At 47.8% G+C, this 20,105-nt stretch overlaps 1 protein-coding gene across 2 annotated transcripts; it reads left to right on the top strand.

The window, feature by feature from the left end:
* Window positions 1–1,246: 1,246 nt before the first annotated feature.
* Window positions 1,247–18,989, top strand: SALL4 (spalt like transcription factor 4). 2 transcript variants are annotated; one of them, XM_021685909.1, is made up of 4 exons: window positions 1,247–1,376; window positions 12,746–13,753; window positions 16,154–16,434; window positions 18,458–18,989. In XM_021685909.1, exons 1-4 carry the CDS (start codon window positions 1,247–1,249, stop codon window positions 18,875–18,877), a joined length of 1,839 nt encoding a protein of 612 aa, XP_021541584.1. In that variant the 3' UTR covers window positions 18,878–18,989. The 2 variants fall into 2 exon arrangements, with proteins under 2 accessions (XP_021541584.1, XP_021541583.1); XM_021685908.1 differs by having other exon boundaries at window positions 12,746–15,073.
* The last annotated feature ends 1,116 nt before the right edge of the window (window positions 18,990–20,105 follow it).

Raw genomic sequence — 20,105 nt, 5'->3', positions numbered from 1 at the left:
CACTAGGCAAGGCAGTTAGTGGAATTAAATATAGAGATTTACTGTATCGATGTATCGATACATGTAATATCACACACACACAATTTTAGAAAATGCCAGGTATCCCCATGTCAGGATGATGCAATCACTTTGAACTATACCCCTTTTCCATAATGAAGTCCGTATTGCAAAAAATTCCAATAATGATTAGTTTAGTGACACCCAGTTACTCTGACAGTACTCACTGCTATGCCATGGGAGATACAAGAGGACTGTCTCAGCAATAAAATATGATGTTATCAGACATTTATGGCTTGTGGAGGAAAAAATGCAATTGCTTGCTGTTTTGATACTATCTTTGACTATACTGGCCTTTAATCTGCCTTTTCTGTATTTAGTATCCAGTCATTTTAGAGTAAAAATAAGCCCCCAAACCAAAAACCATGGTTGCATTGTAACAACAAACCAATCCTTGTGAATATGAACCCTGGGGCTATTATTTAGCATTTAAAGGAAATAAATCATGGTGAGAGGATAATCTGAAATTTTGGAAATTCCAAGGCCAGTTTAAGAGGTGAGATGGATTGGGAAGGTTGAATAAACCACCATTTTCACTATTCTTCAGGCATCTCGAAATTCCATTTAAACATTTCAATCAAAAATAAGATGGAAGGAGACATGTATCACATCTCAGTTTTTTGTTTGCTGGTTTTTTGGGTAGATGTGAAAATTGTGCTAAACTATTCCACTGAAAAGACCTTCCAACCCCGGCTTGCGCGGATATCAACCTTACAAAAGTAAATTTTGGAGCACACTACCAAATACGCTCGTTCCAAAACTTCTACGGACGCTCCTAATTTTTAATAAGCACACAATTATTTTTATTCTTCTCTCCAAGGACTCAGATAGCTGGAGCGAGGATGGGTCCCCCTCTGAGTTCGTGCACGATCCAGCCAATCTGAGCCCGGATGCTAATTAGTTGCGCTCCCCCGATGAACACGCCTTTGTCGCATGCAGGGCCGGACTACAAAGCCCAGAATGCCTCGCCCCTCCCTGATCAATGAGGGCTTATTTAAATGATCTCTGAGGTCTTGGACCCAGGCCAATCAGCTGTCAGGGCTCATGATAAATCGCAATGCATTATTGATAATAATAATTACTGGGACATGCGCGTTCCGGCCGAAGGGGGGTAAATTTCCTAACTCCAGGAATTTGTGGCGGAGTGGGCAAATAACCGCGGCTCTCCGGGCGGCCCGATGCTCGCACCATGTCGAGGCGCAAGCAGGCGAAACCCCAGCACATCAACTCGGAGGAGGACCAGGGCGAGCAGCAGCCGCAGCAGCCGGCCCCGGAGTTTGCAGATGCGGCCCCAGCGGCGCCGGCGGCGGGGGAGCCGGGTGAGTGGGGCTGGGGGCGCGCGCCGGGGGCGGGCAGTTTCCCGGACGTTCGCTGGACCCTCGAAGGCGCGAGCTTCGGGCAGCTAGCGGCTTCTAGCGCAGATTCTGGAACCAAGATCTGGGGGCTCAGCTCTAGAGAAGGCACCCTCGTTCCCACCCCCCACCCCCGCCCTTGTTAATTTTACACTTTACCGCTTCCCTCTCTTGTGTAAGTTTCACCCCCAGGTCTCGCTCCTCTTGTTGTAAGATTGACCCCCACCCTCTCTGTCCCTCATTCCTGAAAGGTTCCCTTCTCGTCCCTTGCCCCTCTTAATTGGTTCCACTCCCCTCGCCAGTAACCTCCCCCCCCACTTGTAACTTAGGTTCCCCTCCTCCCTCCCTGGCGCCGCTTTTAAAAGAAAGACCCCGGGGGTCCCCACCATTTCCCTCACCCCTTGGGGGCTCTTCTAGGAGGCTGGAGAAGGGGCGCACCCCTGGAAGACCCCCCGGGGGGGAGGGCGATCTGTTGCACGCGCCCCTCCCGGGCCAAGCGGGGGGAGGGGGCGCGACCTCTCCCCACCTCCGGGAGCTGGGGTGCGGGCCACCCGCTCTGAGGGGATTGGAGGGCCCGAAGAGATGGGGGAGAAGGGCACAGTATTTCCCTTTTTAAAAAAATTTTTTTAGGGTTTTGGCTTCTCCCCGGGCTTTGCCGCCTGCGATCTTCGCCCTAACCTTTCGGGGCCTGACCTCCAGCCATCTTTGATTTCCGACTTCCTAAAAATAACCGCGGCGAAGCGGAGGGGTGCAGGCCCCCCGGGGCCGGGGTCGCGGGCGCGCTGCAACCCCTCTGGGGTGCACCCGCCTGGAATTTTGCGGGGCTTTCCTGGGGTGTCCGGCTTTCCAGAAGCGTGCCTCGGGGACCAGAGGGGAGAGGTCGGGCCAGGGCTGGGCGGTCGCGGCCAGGGCGAGCTCCCGGGGCTGACCCGCCCCACGCTTCCGCGGCGAGGTCTCCGGGGCCGGGAGGCGTTCGGGACCCTCGCCCCGCCGGGAGCGGCCGGACAAACTCCCCTTCTCCTAGTCACTTGACCGAGGAGGGTGTAGGAGCGAGTCGATTTCCCACTATCTCCCCTCGGTCCTGGCCCGCCAAATTGTCGCCTGATAAGTTTTTAGCTACGCATGGGGGGAGGGGGCGTTGTTAACCTCCTCTTGGCCTTGTGGGTCCTTTCCCCTCTTCTCCCCGCCTGCTTTCTAATTTCTCAGCCGCTGATGGGGGTGTGCACTGTAATCCCAGACATTCTAAGCCACAACTCCCAACTCCGATGGGAAGGCTGCGCTTTTTGGCTACCTCCCCCTTTTTTTCGGGGAGGGACTGTATTATGTTTCCCAAATTTATAAGAGGTTAATGTAAATCTCTATTCTGCCCCCCCACCCCCCGCAAGTAACATCTTTTTCCAGGGCAGATTAAAGAGATCGGCTTGACCAGGGGCGGCTGTGCGTTTTCGGGGCGTCTGATGGTCAGGGCTGCGGGCACCCGAGGTCCCAGGAGGATGGGCTCTCTTTGTGCCTCCGGTGGGGGGGGGCAGGTGGGGGGAGAGCATGGAGAGGCTTCGTCGCCTGGCCCACCTGGAACAAAAGGGTTAACCCTCCGCCCGCCCGCTTCCTCCCAAGAGGAGGGGCGAGCTCCGGGCTCTGACCCCTCCCCTGGTTCTGCTCTGACCTCCCCGTTCTCCTACCCCCTTCATTTTTGGTGGGCGCATGCAAGTGGTGCTTTTGGTGCTGTTTGGCACCTTTGCGGGGAGCTCGTTACAGGGTGGCTTCTTAAATTAACGCTGGTTGGAGTTTGCAATCAGTTAACCCGAGCTCGGCTTAGGATCTCAGGCCTGACTGTGCGCTCCTTCCACGATTTGGGAGGGGGGTGGGTTCGCTATTGAGCGCTGGGGTTAGAGCGGACCGCCGAGTTGCGCGCGGGCGCCCCCTGGAGGCCCAGCCTGGAGCCGCACGCTTTGCTGAGAGGCGGGTCCCCTCACAGGTACCGGCTCACACCTGATGGGTGGGACGGGTTGGGGGGTGGGGATGGAGAGCGCCGGGCTGGGCCAAAGGATGGGCGCCCCTGGGGACTTAAGCCAGTTGATGGCGCGAGCCCTGACTGTACTTGGGATTCTTTGCCAAGTCTTTGGAATTCTTGAAAAGAGTTCCTCGATTCTAGAATGTGTTTGCAGAATCTCCAGTTGCCACCATGAGACAGAAGGTAGTTTTCCTCAAGCAGTATACATTTTAATGGCTGCATTTTGCATTTGAGCAGCCTGGTATGTATGTACCTATCTCTGTATTAATATATATGTAGCTATGTAGATACATGGATCTATAGATCTGTGTAGATCTGTATAGACCGACAGATACATAGATACGTGTAATTTTTAGTATATGTGCTGCCGAAGCGAGCACGATATGTGTAATTTTTAAAAACTAAGATTGGCCCAGTCCTATTTTGCAAAACCGATTTGAGATCCACTTGTAAAGAATGCAGTTCTTGAGAGGAAAATGGAGTTTGGGGATCAATTAGCAGATCAAAACATCTGCAGGTGGGCAGTGGTCTCACGCTACATACGGGGAAAATTAGCATTTTCTCAAAAGAGTTTCGAATGCCCTTTGTGCTAAACTGGATTACAACCATCAACGATTAAGATCCCCAAGTTTCAAACAACTGCCTAGCCCCAGTTTCTAAACTGAAATGACCTCCGCTAGCGGTAAGGGTTTATTGGAAGTTCCTATTTTAATTGCGGGACAGAGGGAAATCTTGTTGATAGTAGCTTCAATGTTGCAGGCCGACTTTCTGTGTTTCGATCTTCGTTTCCGATAGGGAAAGGGGCTCCAGCTTGCCCGGAGCCCCTTTTGTTCCGTTAAAAATAAATTGCACAAGTCGGTACTTGGTCATTTCAGCCTCCCCTAGCTTCCTCATGGGTGGGGAGTTGGGGAGCCATCTTGGGAGGCAGGAGATGCAGTTAGCACTTCCTCTTTTTAAATGAAGTTAGTGTTATGGTAAGGTTTTAGAGATGTGCATTCCAATCTGGTTGTATGACTTTCAGCTGTGTAACCTTGAGACCTGCTCGATTTCTCTGAGCTTTTGGAGTTTTCCTTTATCCAGTGGAGGTAAAGAGTCCTGCTCAGATCATTTCAACTGCAGAAGACCCACTGTGTGCTGGGAATGTGATTGGTAATCAATTTTGTTCAAAATAACAGTGTTTTCAATTTTATTTACTTCTTGTTTCAAGACAGTTCTGAACTGCTCATTGAGATGATTCTGCAGTTTTTAACTGTAGCCTACTAACGAGGCTGGGGACCTCAAGTACATTATCGTTAATTCTCATTTGTACTCATTTTAGAGTAAACAGTAGCTCTGGGTTGAAATGGCTTGCTCATGGTTGATTTTAGCCATGCTCCGGATCCAAGGAGCTGTTTCTCATGATCTGACTTTGGTTGGTTATGAGATGGGATTTTCCATCAGTTCCTTTGATGAAGGAGCCCTGATGAGTGTTTAGCTGGTCGAGTTTGACAATCTCACCTCCCTTTTAAGGTTTGAGATGTGCCTTTTCGGACTTTAGATTAAGGGGTCTTTGGGGAGGAGAGTTGGAAATAAAGCAGTGTTTGCATTTCATGCTCTGAGCCTTGCTGCCCTGGAAAAATCATGGGGAAGAGTTCAACAAGTTCCCTCTTTCATCAACCCTTAACTGTTGTACTTTTGATTCTTTAAGGAAAGCATCTAAACCATTTTCTTTCTTTTTTTTTTTTTTTTTAAGATTTTATTTATTTATTTGAGAGAGAAAGAATGAGAGACAGAAAGCACGAGAGGGAAGAGGGTCAGAGGGAGAAGCAGACCCCTTGCTGAGCAGAGAGCCCGATGCGGGACTCGATCCCAGGACTCCAGGATCATGACCTGAGCCGAAGGCAGTCGTTTAACCAACTGAGCCACCCAGGCGCCCCTAAACCATTTTCAAAGACTAAATTCAGACAAGCACTGCATCTCCAGTTACCCCCACCCTTTTTTTTTCAAATGAATTTCATGACTCAGTCTTTGTTGGGGGGGTGGGTGGTGGGGGAACTCTGTAGAAGGAGAAAACAAAAGCCCCTGCCTACATGGAGTTTACAAGTTTGCTTAAAAGATGAACTCCAGTTGAGGGAAAATGGGACCTATCTCTTAATGTAAATAGCAGAACTCAGACACATTAACAGCTGTTATAGCCTTCTTTGATTCTTTTACCGTTTTTCCTTCTCAGCAGAGTCTCTGAATTTTGATCCAAGACTGTTCCGAACAAGTTTTTAGCTCTTAATTAAGTAGAACTTAATTATAGCTTTAATTTGCTATTTCTGAATTGAGTTAAAGCCTTGTTACTTAAGTGTTTCTGGGATTGCTGAATTGAGATGTAAAATTAAACTCGTAAAATGGACACTTTTCTTTCAACTGGTTCAAAGGCCATCCCTTTTGTTTTTTGGTAAGCAATTATCCTGTGGGTGGGGGAGGGTCGAAGATATTGTATACTTTAATCTACTCATTGTGGTTCTTTTAATATAGAAATGGGGGAGGGGAAATAAGCTTGAATCATAATGCTTTTCTCAAGATTATACAGGTTTTATTTTTTAAGCATTTTGGAGGCTCCAGAGTTTGATTGGCTTCTAGTAGATGAGCCTTTCTTCTATACAATAGTAAGAGTATTTTCTATCCATTTGGCAGTGATTGAATCTAAGACCCCTGCTGGGTTTACTGCATTCTTCCAACTTATTGGATAACTAGATGCTGAGAGATAACATTCCTAAAATTCGGAGTGGGGGTGGGGTGGAAAGATGGAAGAACTAGTTGCTGGGTAATCTCTCTGAACTCTGCTTTTTTCCTTTTGGGAAGGGTTAACTTAAGCGGAGCAGGCAATTGTTCATAACCCAGTCCTCTTACTCTCGGGCAAATAGGGCTTCGGTATTTGCCCATGGTGGTCTGGATGCAGAAGGTACGTTTTACTGCACATGCATTTAGAGCTTCTGCTGTTTTAAGATTCAAGTGGGATGTTGCTGGTTTTGCATCCAACCTACAGAAGAGGCCAGCCTGTGTATACAGTGAAGGCAAGCTGGTATTCAGGTTGTAAATCACTCTTGGAAACTGTTAGATCCTTCTAGTGCAGGGGAGCTTAACCTTTTTTGTGCCATAGATTCCTTCTCCACAGAATGCATTTAAATGCAAAAAATAAAATGCACAGAAACAGCAAGGAAATAAATTGCATTGAAATATAGTTATTGGGGCGCCTGGGTGGCTCAGTTGTTAAGCATCTGCCTCCGGCTGAGGTCATGATCCCAGGGTCCTGGGATCGAGCCCCACATCGGGCTCCCTGCTCTGGGCGGGAAGCCTGCTTCTCCCTCTCCCACTCCCCCTGTTTGTGTTCCCTCTCTCGCTGTGTCTCTCTCTGTCATATAGATAAATAAATAAAATCTTTTTTTTAAAGAAAGAAATATAGTGGGTGCCTGGGTGGCTCAGTTGGTTAAGCGACTGCCTTCGGCTCAGGTCATGATCCTGGAGTCCCGGGATCGAGTCCCGCATCGGGCTCCCTGCTCGGCGGGGAGTCTGCTTCTCCCTCTGACCCTCCCCCCTCTCCTGCTCTCTCTCTCATTCTCTCTCTCAAATAAATAAATAAAATCTTTTAAAAAAAAAAAAGAAAGAAAGAAAGAAATAATAGCTACCAAAACCAAAAAATATTTGTGATATAATGTGCTTCTTTATGAACGCATTAAATAAGATCAGCGCAGCTGGTCAGATAACCACCAGAATTTCCAGTAAGGCAATGGCATTAACATCATATGAAAAGATCTGCTTTCTGTTGATGACGAAGTCACAGGTTCTGCAAATAGCACTGTGGTGTGTTTCCCACATCTGTCATTGAAAGTCAGATACTAAATTCTATTTATTTATTTTTTAAGATTTTATTTATTTACGTGACAGAGGGACACAGAGAAGGAACACAAGCAGGGGGAGTGGGAGAGGGAGAAGCAGGCTTCCCGTTGAGCAGGGAGCCCGATGCGGGACTCGATCCAAGGACCCTGGGATCATGACTTGAGCCGAAGGCAGATGCTTAACGACTGAGCCACCCAGGCACCCCTCAAATACTAAATTTTAGTTCAGATTAGTGAAAATAAAGATCTCATTTTTTTTTTCTTATCTAATTTCATGGACTCCAGTTTAAGAATGCTGGTTTAGAACCTGATTTCAATGAAGAAATATTGTCCCTAAGGGGGTGAACATTTTTTTTTTTTAATTTCTTTTGGGGGGGGTGGTGTGAACATTTCTTGAGGGGGAGGGGACAGAAAACTTGATTTACAGCGGTTTGTGGCCTTCCGAAGGACCATAGTGCATAAACATATACAGTATATTTGTGGTATTAAAATTTGGGGGGGGGCAGTAGTTAGGAAAAGAAAGCTTTAAAAACCTCCATAGAAGGATGAAATGGAAAGAAGGGTGAAAAACTCTGCTCTAGAAGAAACACGATAAATGAGGCCACTAAGTTTAGTGCCCTTCGAGATGGTACTTAAGAATACAATCCCTGATCTTCTTTTTCTGGTTAGCAGTTTGTTACCTTGAGCCACTTAATTATTTCTGAGCCTCAGTTTGTGCATCTGCAAATTGGGACAGAGGTCGCTTGCTTATGTGGCTGAAGAGATGAATGGGTTAAAGTGCAATAGCATGTGTTTTGTTTGTGGAGGGTGGTGGTGGTTCCCCTTAGAGTGGGATAGGCATTCTTGCAGGGGCTTTATTGGAGATTTCCAGAAGTTAGAATGGTGGAGTACAAGTTTTTAAACATGCTAATGAGAAAGAAACCGTAGTACAAAAGTGAATACTTTTTAAATTTTCTCTTCCTCAATCCCCAGGCCCACACTCCTAAGAGCTAGAGCGCAGCCCTAGTTTCTCTTACTTCAGACAGAAATTTTTCCACGTACATATTTATATCTTTATCCACAAACACAGATGGGACCACAGAGATACATCCCGTTCTCGTCCTCCTCTTGAAATAAAATCCTAGGCAGTTGTCCCCTAGAGCAGCACAGATAACATAGATCTGCTTTATTTTTGTAGGCTACGAAGTAGTCCCTTTTTTTTCCTGTACCCTGAGCTATTTAATCAGAACCTTACTGCTTGACCACAGAGTGCGTCTGTTTTTGTTTTTGCTGTTTGTTAATATGAGAAATGTATCCTTGTATTTCATAAAGTAAACTCCTAACAAGGGTCAGAGGAGAATTGCAGGAACCTGATGTTGCTGATAGTGCTTGGAAGGAGCTGTATCTCTTTATATGCACCTCCCAACAGTGTGTATTTCTCTGCCAAGAGACACTTGTTAAAAAGTTCTCGGTTTTAAAGTTCTTGACACATAATTGCCAGAACTGCTTTTCCAGAAAGAGTGCTATGTAACACCCCCTCCAACACCTCACTCCGAGAGTCTTGGGAAAGTGTAGGGATAGATACTGTATTCTGGGAACTGACAAATATTTTTAACTGGATTCTTGAAATACGACTGGGATCAGGAACTTACCTATTGAACACCTGTTAGGTAGCAGGGTGCACTGTGTACTAACTTTTAAAGTGACGTGGGGCGCCTGGGTGGCTCAGTCGTTAAGCGTCTGCCTCCGGCTCAGGTCATGATCCCGGGGTCCTGGGATCGAGCCCCGCATCGGGCTCGCTGCTCCGCGGGAAGCCTGCTTCTCCCTCTCCCACTCCCCCTGCTTGTGTTCCCTCTCTCACTGTGTCTCCCTCTGTCAAATAAATAAAAAATCTTTAAAAAAAAAAATAAATAAATAAAGTGACTTCTCAGAGTCGCAGAAAAATAGTGGCATGTGTCCTGGTCCCTTTCCCCTTCCTTGCCACCCTGACCCCTCAGGCTTTTCTGTCCCCCCCTGGGGTGTCTTTTAGAGGAAAGATAGTTGCAGTCTCAACAGAAGAAACATTATGGTAGGAAGTGTAGGAAGAAAGGGAGGATCTGGGCGCTGCATGCCTGGGTTTTAATATTGGCCCTGCAGTTTATCAGATGTATTACTTGGGGCAAACTGATGTCCTCTGTGCGTTGGTTTCCCTCTCTGTGAAATACAATAGCCCCTGCCTCAAAGTTGTTATAACCTATAAATTGTTACCTGGCACATAGTAAGTGCTCAGAAGTTACCTATGACTAATTTTTAATTGTGTTGCCTTGGGGAAAGTCATGGTACTTCAGTTTGTGTTTCTCATCTCTAAATGGGGCAGATACTTAATAGATTGGGTGAGTATGGTATGGGGCACCTAAGAGGTCCCTAGTCTGAACTGCAGACAGACAAGAATAGCAGGATCATCTTTTCACCACTGTCGTCGGATCCCTAGCTCCCCTGTCTTGTGCCCAGTAGGAGGTGGGAAGTATTAGTAAACGAGTTAGGCATTCGGTGACTGTTGTAAGTCTTGTTCTCAGCAGCCCTGGTTGCCCCGCTAACCATTTGAGCCATTAGAGATAGAGGGTGTAGAGAAATTAATGTTCACTGAACACCACAGTATCTGCACTTTCGCCAGATCCTATCCAGGATGGCGTCAGGCACATTAGTAGGCACTGGACACACATTTGTTAAAAACTTGACTTTACCCAGGCATATCTACCTTATGAGGTTGTCATGATTATGCATGTTTCGGGCAGATTCTGAGGGCTAAGGCAGCCGTATCCACCTTGTTCACAGGCAAGTGCTGGGTCAGCCCTAACCTGCTTTCCCTACACTGGCAGGCCAGACCTGTTTGTGGCTGTTGGCTCTTTCTCCCTGGCCCACCCCCAACCCACACACATACTTGCAAAACTTCATAGTGCCGGATCTGAAATTCATAAAGATTAGGCCACCTTATGTAAATTCTAAAGAACCACTTTTTGAAAGTCTGGAATCTATAGACCTTCTCAAGAGAAATACACCTTTTTTCTCAAGATCAACTCCTCCCCCATACTGTGGTGGACTTCTCCGTCAAAACCCCATGGTTTTAGGGAGTGTAATCACCCAAGGAGTTGAGAGGCAAAATATATTAGTTTGCTTTAAAAAGTAATAATTTATTTAAAAGGGAAATGTATCCTTCTTGGCCTTTCTTCCATGCATCCCTACATTTCAAACACGTTTTATTTTAAACAAAAGTGGTCACATTTTACATACTGTTCTGCAGCCTATTTCTTTGACCTAACGTCTGTCTCCATGTCAGAGCATACAGAAGTTATGCCATTTTTGCTGTATGGGTGAATCAAAATTTACTTCTGCTATAAACATTTCTGTAAACAAAAACAAAAACCCTTCTTACATGGATCTTTGTATACTTGTGCAATTATCTGTGTGGTTTAGATCCATTCACCTAGAGTTGCTGGCTCTGAGGTATACCTCTGACTTAGTGGGAGAGTATACATACAGTCGATAGGAAATGAGAGCAGTAAAGTAGCTTAGGGAGACTCTTCACCCGACTTGTTGCTTTCAGGACCCCGGCTTCCAGATAAAGCCACAGCCCCAAGATGGGCATTTTAATATGCAGGCTAGCATTAATGGAATAGGACCCAATTACAAAAGAAACCCATGGACCAGTCCTTTTTAGGAATGTAACTGCCCAGATGTAGGAAGATGTTTGATTTTGTATATTTCATTTCAGATAAATTATAGAGTGGTAGAAGTTGCAAGTACCGGGAGAAGAATGAAACCCATCATTCCCATCCCCTCTTTCCATTCGCGGGCTTCCCTTTTTACATAATGGCTTATTAACCCTTTTAAAAATGTCCTGACCGGTAAGACATTTCTCTAGTTTTTCATGACCTGTAAGGTCATCAAAGTCACATAGTCACAGCCTTCCTTGAACATGAAATCTTTTCTTTTGTCAGTGTCTCATACGAAAGTATTCCTATAGGAATATCCACTTGGCCTTCCTGTGTAAATGGATCCAGCATGCCGTTCTCCATATTTTCAGTGAATTTGGCACTGCTCTCAAAATTGTTGGCACCTGAAACTGGGAAGGTACACTCGTTATACTGAATGAGTATTTTTTGTTTTTTTGTTTTTTTAAATTTTATTTACTTGTCAGAGCAAGCACAAGCAGGGGGAGCAGCAGGCAGTGGGAGAAGCAGGCTCTTTGCTGAGCAGAGAGCCCCATGAGGGACTCGATCCCAGGACCCTGGGATCATGACCTGAGCCAAAGGCAGACGCTTAACCAACTGAGCCACCCAGGCATCCCTGAATGAATGACTTAATGCAGTTTCGCTTTCAGTGGCCTCACGGTGGGGATGAGCAGCCATATTTGAACAGGTTTCCAGTGTCATTTATATTCAGAGACCCATTTGCCTTAGCAAGCTCACTCTGGGTGCAGAGCTCCAAGGGGATTATTTTAATAATAAATTGTATGAATTTCCTAGAGTTTCCATTACAAATTGGATGGCTTAAAACAACAGAAATTTAGGGGCACCTGGGTGGCTCAGATGGTTGAGCATCTGCCTTCGGCTCAGGTCATGATATCTAGGTCCTGGGTTCGAGCCCCGCGGCAGGATCCCAGCTCAGTGGGGGAGCCTGCTTCTCCCTCTGCCTCTGCCTCTCCCCCTCCCCCTGCTTATGCTCTCTGTCTTTCTCCCTTTCAAATGAATAAATAAAATCTTAAAACAACAACAACACAAAACAAATACAGTCTTAACGATTCTGGAGGCCAGACATCTGAAATCGAGGTGTCGGCGGGGATGGTTCCTTCTGGAGACTCTGAGGAGGAAACTGTTCCAAGGCTCCTTTCTATCTTCTGGTGGCTTCCAGGAGTCCTTGGTTACAGCCCTGTAATTCCTTCCTGGGGCCTTATTTATTTATTAAAGATTTTATTTATTTGACAGAGAGAGACACAGCGAGAGAGGGAACACAAGCAGGGGGAATGGGAGAGAGAGAAGCAGGCTTCCCGCCGAGCAGGGAGCCCGATATGGGGCTTGATCCCAGGACCCCGGGGATCATGACCTGAGTCGAGGGCAGATGCTTAACAACTGAGCCACCCAGGAGCCCCCCATAGGGCCTTATTTATTCCATCTCTCCTTTCCCTGTCTCTTGAAGAACATCAGGCATTGGGTTAGGGACCCTCTCAACTAGATTTGCAAAGATCCTGTTCCAAATTAAGGTGCTATAAGGACTTGGACATATTTGGGGTGGGGATGGGGGGGACACAATTCAACCCACTACACATTCGGTGTAGTGGTTCGGTCATTCAGACCTCTGGATGCCTGGTTCCCTTTCACAGTCTTCTGCCTGTTAGGACACAGGTCATGAAGGCGTCTGTATTGTGAGCTGTGGTTCTTCGCTAGCAATTGCCCCACATCCCTTCTTGGGCACAGTTCTTAGCATGTGTTCTCTTGTCCCAGGTGCTCCAGTGAACCACCCAGGGAATGGCAATGAAGCCAGCAGGGATGGAATGACAGCAAAGAGGACTCGGCGGGAGGAGACGCACATCTGTGAGAAATGCTGTGCGGAGTTCTTCAGCTTCTCCGAGTTCTTCGAACACAAGAAGAATTGCACTAAAAATCCACCCGTCCTCATCATGAACGACAGTGAGGGGCCAGTGCCTTCAGAGGACTTCGCCGGGGCTGTGCTGAGTCCGAGCGGCAAGGAGGGTCCCCGGGAGGATGGTGGCGGCTCGGGGGAGATGAAGGAGAAGCCGGGGGCCGAGTCGGTCGTGTACCTGAAGACCGAGACCGCCCTGCCGTCCACGTCCCAGGACCTAAGCTATCTACCCAAAGGCAAAGTGGCCCACACTAACGTCACCCTTCAAGCCCTGCGGGGCACCAAGGTGGCGGTGACCCAGCGGAGCGCCGACGCACCGCCGGCCCCCTCGCCCGGCGCCGGCAGCATCCCATGGGTCCTCGAGCAGATCCTGTGCCTGCAGCAGCAGCAGCTGCAGCAGATCCAGCTCACCGAGCAGATCCGCGTGCAGGTGAACATGTGGGCCTCCCACGCGCTCCACTCCGGCGTGGCGGGCGCGGACGCCCTCAAGACCTTGGGCAGCCACATGTCCCAGCAGGTTTCGGCGGCCGTGGCTCTGCTTAGCCAGAAAGCCGGAAGCCAGGGCCTGTCTCTGGACGCCTTGAAACAAGCCAAGCTACCTCACGCCAACATCCCTTCCGCCACCAGCAGCTCCGCGTCCCAGGGCCTGGCGCCCTTCCCCCTGAAGCCGGATGGGACGAGGGTGCTGCCGAACGTCATGTCGCGCCTTCCCGGTGCTTTGCTACCTCAGGCCCCAGGCTCTGTGCTCTTCCAGAGCCCTTTCTCCGCGGTGGCGTTAGACCCGTCCAAGAAAGGGAAGGGGAAGCCACCGAACGTGTCCCCGGTGGAGGTCAAACCCAAAGACGAGGCCATCCTCTGCAAGCACAAGTGTAAGTACTGTAGCAAGGTTTTTGGGACTGATAGCTCCTTGCAGATCCACCTCCGCTCCCATACCGGAGAGAGACCCTTCGTGTGCTCTGTCTGTGGCCACCGGTTCACCACCAAGGGCAACCTCAAGGTGCACTTTCATCGACATCCCCAGGTGAAGGCGAACCCCCAGCTCTTTGCCGAGTTCCACGACAAAATGGCGGCAGGCAATGGCATTCCCTATGCACTCTCTGTGCCTGTCCCCGTAGATGAATCGAGTCTCTCTTTAGACAGCAAACCTGTCCTTGTAACAGGGACCCCCAACATAGGGCTACCTCAAAATCTTTCTTCAGGGACTAACCCCAAGGACCTCATGGGCAGCCCACTGCCCAGCGACCTACAGCCCGGGCCTTCTCCAGACAGTGAGGATGGATCCCTACTATCCGGGGTGGGGCCAAACCACAATTCCCCAAGGGTTGGTGGCTTCCAAGGGAGTGGGACACCTGAGCCAGGGTCAGAGACCCTGAAATTGCAGCAGCTGGTGGAGAACATCGACAAGGCCACCACCGATCCCAACGAATGTCTCATTTGCCACCGGGTCTTAAGCTGCCAGAGCTCCCTCAAAATGCATTACCGCACCCACACCGGGGAGAGACCATTCCAGTGTAAGATCTGTGGGCGAGCCTTCTCCACCAAGGGCAACCTGAAGACGCACCTCGGGGTCCACCGAACCAACACGTCCGTAAAGACGCAGCACTCATGCCCCATCTGCCAGAAGAAGTTTACCAACGCGGTCCTGCTGCAGCAGCATATCCGGATGCACATGGGCGGCCAGATTCCCAACACGCCTCTGCCCGAGAATCCCTGTGATTTTACGGGTCCCGAGTCCATGATGGTCAGTGAACATGGTAGCGCAGGCGCCGTCTGTCACGATGATGTTATCGAAAGCATCGATGTTGACGAGGTCAGTCCCCAGGATGCCCCCAGTAGCTCCGTGAAGGTCCCGGTGCCTCTTCCCAGCGTCCACTCGGCATCACCCACGCTCGGGTTCGCGGTGACGGCTTCCCTAGATGCCCCGGGGAAGGTGGGTCCTGCTCCTCTTGTCCTGCAGCGGCAAAGCAGCAGAGAAAACGGTTCGGTGGAGAGTGATGGCTTGACCAACGACTCCTCGTCCTCGGTGATGGGAGACCAGGAGTACCAAAGCCGAAGTCCAGATGTCTTGGAGACTGCGTCCTTCCAGGCACTGTCCCCAGCCAATAGCCAGGCAGAAAGCATCAAGTCCAGATCTCCTGATGCTGGTGGCAAAGCAGACAGCTCCGAGAACATCCGCACTGAGATGGAAGGTGATAGAGCTTTGGATTTAACTTAGGTCCATTTTGGGCACAAGGTCATCCAAAAGGAACCTGGGTTGAACTTGGCAAATGGACAGTGTGATGTATGCAAAGCAGCTCCTTTGTAGGGCAGTTAGCCTCTCTGTACTTCTGGGTAGAGGGGAATAATAACTACCTCTGTCCTAGTACTAAGGTCCTTTGATTTACGGTGGTTAATGCAAATTGGGTATGGACAGCACACTTGTTGGTTTTTAACTTTTGTGGTTGAGCCCCAGGGAGACATTGGGTAATCTTAAGGAAATGATCCAGTAGGAGAATGTTAAAGTAGGCACTGCATTTTGGCCACTGAGATAAGCCATAGTTCTTGATTCTGAGGTCCCACTCCCTAATGTAAGGTTCACAGATGAGTAACACTTGGTGGGGGAGGGGTGGGCATGAGGAGGAGAATTAAACTGTAAAGTGCACATATAAATTGTGGGGTGCCTGTTGATGTCATTAATGGTGAAATGGGGGAACAGCTGTATTATAGAATGAAATAAAGCTGGTGTCCAGGCATACTTTTTTTTTTTTTTTTTTCTTTTGTGGCAGCAAAGCAAGGTTTACTGAGTGATAGCAGAGTAATAGCACAAAGCTCCCAAGGAGGGAGGGAGCCCGAGAGGCTTGCCCTCCAGGCATAAAAGACAACTTTTTAAAAAAAAAATAGTTATTAGGTATGTATTTTTAAGTAAACTCTACACGCAACATGGGGCTCGAACCCACAACCCTGAGATCAAGAGTCACGGAGCTCTACCAACTGAGCCAGCCAGGCTCCCCTTAAAGATAACTTTCTATGCAGGAACTTGAATTTCCAGGGTTTGTGTGTTGCCCATACCTTAACACTAAAATGGTGACATTTCCGAAGTAAATATTTGAGTTGTTACTCCCTGGGCAGGTGAGCGTGCTAACGAGGAAGGCTGCCTCCGAGATAACACATTGTCCCAAAAGCTGTTTCCAGGCTCTCGGTGGGCAGTTGTCGTCAAAGCTCTTTTGTGGTTGGAGAAAGAATGAGTATGGGATGATAAAGGTTTGGGGTTTCTTTTCTCTGGATACTAGGTCGTAGCAGTCTGCCATCAACATTTATCCGAGCCCAGCCAACCTATGTCAAAGTTGAAGTCCCTGGTGCATTTGGTGGACCCACGACCATGTCCCCAGGCATGACACCTTTGTTAGCGGCCCAGCCACGCCGACAGGCCAAACAGCATGGCTGCACACGGTGCGGGAAGAACTTCTCCTCGGCGAGTGCTCTGCAGATCCACGAGCGGACTCACACGGGGGAGAAGCCTTTCGTGTGTAACATATGTGGGCGAGCGTTCACCACCAAAGGCAACTTGAAGGTGAGTTTCTTCGGGCTCTCAGCGGGGATGGGGTAGGTGTTCAGCAGGTCTTTACTGGTGTTCATCCATCCATGATGAATTCTTCCATTAGGACCAGTGGGGTACTGTATAGTCGTATCTCACAGCTGACTCTCGAAATAGGCATCAGAACGTATGTTTTCCCACATCACAGTGTTTCTGAAATTGTGATCCCAGGACCCAGGACCCTGGGATCATGACCTGAGCCGAAGGCAGACGCTCAACTGACTGAGCCACCCAGGCGTCCCTTATGTATAGTCTTAAAGACCCGTAAGACTGTATATCATTTAAAAGATTAAACATACTTAACTACGGGGGCGCCTGGGTGGCTCAAGTCTTCAAGCGTCTGCCTTCTGCTCAGGTCATGGTCCCGGGATCCTGGGATTGAGCCGTGCATCGGGCTCCCTGCTCGGCGGGAAGCCTTCTCCCTCTCCCACTCCCCCTACCTGTGTTCCCTCTCTCACTGTGTCTCTGTCAAATGAAATCTTTAAAAAAAAAAAAAATACTTATTACGAAAACAAGCCATATTCTTTTAATTTTGTAGTTGGCAAAAATGTCAGGGAGGGACCACAAAGTAACTTAATCTCTAATACCGACTTCTAGAAATATAAAACTTCAGTTAGTTCACAGGCCCTCGGATTAGCTCAGGGAAGGACTGGCGTTCCTTTTGCTGCACAAATGGCTTTGTGCAGACAGCTCCTAGTGCCTCAGTTTCCCACGCGTGGGGATGATTGTAGTGACAACTTCAGAGTTGTCCGGGAGATTAAATGAATCGTATTAGTAAGGAGTTTTAAAGTACGCCTGGAACATCTTAACAGCTTAGAGCGGTGAAGAATGAGTCACTTCTGAGCTCACTGGCAAGAAAGCTACTAACTTCTGAGGATGTCGGTGCATTGGAATGAGGTGACCTGAGAAAGTAGTGCCCACGACATTTTTTGAAAAGGATTTAGAAACTCGGACTAGAACAAGAATTGTAGAAAGGGGGCCAAGTGGAAGGAGCAATAGATGGTAGGATTTCTGTCATCAGAAGAGGCCTTGCCTTGCCTTGCCTACTGTCCTAGAATAACTAGCATTCATTCCCACGGAGGCCTTCCATCACTGGCCCGGCCAGGCTTGCTTTATCTGTGATAACAGAACCATCACATTGATGACGATCATTGAGTAGTGTGTATGTGGTAGATCAGCTCCATCAGGGCAGTGTCTGTTTGGTTCAAAGTTACTTTTTAACTCAGATTTTTTATTCAGGTATTTCAGACTCAGAATTCCTAGATCCTTACACACTTTGCCCAGTATCCCCCAGTGGCAGGATTTTGCAAAACTCTAATGTGAATAAATAACACAACCAGGATATTGACCTGGATGCAACCTACTGGTCTTACAGATTTTCCCATTTTATTTGTGTGTGTGTGTGTGTGTGTGTGTGTGTGTGAAGTGCTGCACAGTGTTACCTGTGTAGGTGGGTTCTTGCAAATTTTTTTTTTTAAAGATTTATTTATTTATTTATTTGAGAGAGCGAGAATGAGAGAGAGTACATGAGAGGGGGGAGGGTTAGAGGGAGAAGCAGACTCCCTGCTGAGCAGGGAGCCCAATGCGGGACTCGATCCTGGGACTCCAGGATCATGACCTGAGCCGAAGGCAGTCGCTTAACCAACTGAGCCACCCAGGCACCCCGAGTTCTTGCAAATTTTAACCACAGCACTTGAGAGAATGCCGAGTGCATACTAAGCGTCCCTGTGAATTGCATATGTGAACAGTTGGGATGGGGACAGAATTGAAGCAAATGTCCCCGCTTTGGTTGTCTTTAGTTGCCTCTAGGCAGGAATGTGGGCCCATTGTTGCCAGATCATCTGACTTTCCGCCCCCCCCCACCCCCCCCCACACAAACAAAAGAACAGATAACCTGGAATTTTAGAATGTTCAAACCCATAGGCAGATGGACTAGCTTGCCAACATGCACGCTGTCAAATGGGTTTCGGTGGAAACCTTTCTGTTTCTCTTCCCATAGGTCCACTATATGACGCATGGGGCCAACAACAGCTCAGCGCGCCGTGGGAGGAAGCTGGCCATCGAGAACACCATGGCTCTGTTAGGAACTGATGGGAAGAGAGTCCCTGAGATGTTTCCCAAAGAAATCCTGGCGCCTTCGGTGAACGTGGACCCTGTTGTGTGGAACCAGTACACCACCATGCTCAATGGAGGTCTGGCCATGAAGACCAATGAAATCTCTGTGATCCAGAGCGGTGGTATTCCTACCCTCCCAGTTTCCCTGGGCGCCAGCTCCATTGTGAACAACACCACTATCTCCAAGATGGATGGCTCCCAGTCCGCCCTTAGTGCTGAAGTAGAAAAACGAGGTGCTGCTGACAGCGTCCCCAAACACCAGTTCCCTCACTTCCTTGAAGAAAACAAGATTGCAGTCAGCTAAGCTCTAGGAGAACCCTTATTGAAGGAGAAACGCAGGCAGAATGACCTCTAGAACTGTACTTTTTTTTTTTCCTTTTTAAAAGACCCATCTCCTCCTGTTTGTTTTCTTACTGATGTGCAAATGATGTTTACAGTTTTGATAAAAACCTCAGGAAAGTCCAAAAAAAAAATAATTTTTTGTTGTTTTAAAAAAAAAAAAAAAAAAAAACTGAAAAAAGGAAAAAAATAGAAAAAAGAAAAAAAATTTGGAAAAAAAACAAAAAAAAGAAAATACATACTAAAACAAATACAGACTAGAATTTTTTTTCTTTAATTTTGGAAAGAAGCGGGTCTTGCAAAGTAGCTTTGTTACTTGGCGACAAACTGTATACATAAAAACCTTTGTACAACTGAGAGTAACTATTTCCAAAGACTACTCTTGTTTCAAGTTGGAACTTAGTGAACTACAATGGGAAAGATAACTGTTAGCCTAATTTGGGGGAGGGGGTACTAGAGACTTCCCCGGTGACTGTATGCGGGTACATGAACACGATCTGGCATCTGTTTAGGGACCTGTGTTTTGTATGACCTCCAACCCTTCACCCGTCCTTTTTTTTTTTCCTGAATGTATTTTTTTTAGACTAAGGTTGTAGAATTATAAAATTCCTCCAACCTTGGAACCTTAAGTAGGATGCCCTCAAATGGACTGCGATTAGTCCGTAGGGAGTCAGTGTGTGTTGCTGCTTATTTAAATACAGTTCATTTGAAGCCCCAAGAGTGCCAATGTACCCCATCTGCTCTCCAGATGCCTCCTTCCTGAGCCACCAGGAGAGGTGGGCACCTGAGCAGGGACCCTCAGGTGACTTCATTTGGTTCGCCAGTGCCTACTCGATCGAAGAACTGGGTTTCCATTCTTGAAGAAACTCCCAGAAGGGCATGTTTCTCACGGGTTCACAGACTTGATGTGTACAAAAATGTCCTTGGTGCAGCTTAATGCCAAGTTACTATGAAGATTGTTCTTTGAGTATTGCATGAAGGCTACGAAGTTGGAACAGGCAGGTCATGGGTGTGAAAGCTTTAATTTATCTACCTCATTTATTTTTTTATTTTTGTAGCCATAGCGTCTATTTTCCTATTTTATGACCGCTGAAGTGTTCTCACACCCTGTCTTAAACCTGAGTTGATGTGTGGTGGGAGCAGCTGGACTTAACATTTTCGTGATTCTTGGTTGGTTGTTTTTTTTTTTAACT

The sequence above is a fragment of the Neomonachus schauinslandi genome, chromosome 10, assembly GCF_002201575.2.
Source record: "Neomonachus schauinslandi chromosome 10, ASM220157v2, whole genome shotgun sequence".
Lineage (NCBI taxonomy): Eukaryota > Metazoa > Chordata > Mammalia > Carnivora > Phocidae > Neomonachus > Neomonachus schauinslandi.
The sequence above is the reverse complement of the archived record's forward strand: the minus strand, read 5'-3'. Positions and strand labels throughout refer to the sequence as shown.

Bases quoted from the DNA above. Each gene is read 5' to 3' on its own strand.
- SALL4 (XM_021685908.1), top strand. From the start codon at position 1,247: ATGTCGAGGCGCAAGCAGGCGAAACCCCAGCACATCAACTCGGAGGAG. The intron at 15,074-16,153 runs GTGATAGAGCTT...TCTGGATACTAG, and splicing joins CATCCGCACTGAGATGGAAG to GTCGTAGCAGTCTGCCATCA. The intron at 16,435-18,457 runs GTGAGTTTCTTC...CTCTTCCCATAG, and splicing joins CCACCAAAGGCAACTTGAAG to GTCCACTATATGACGCATGG.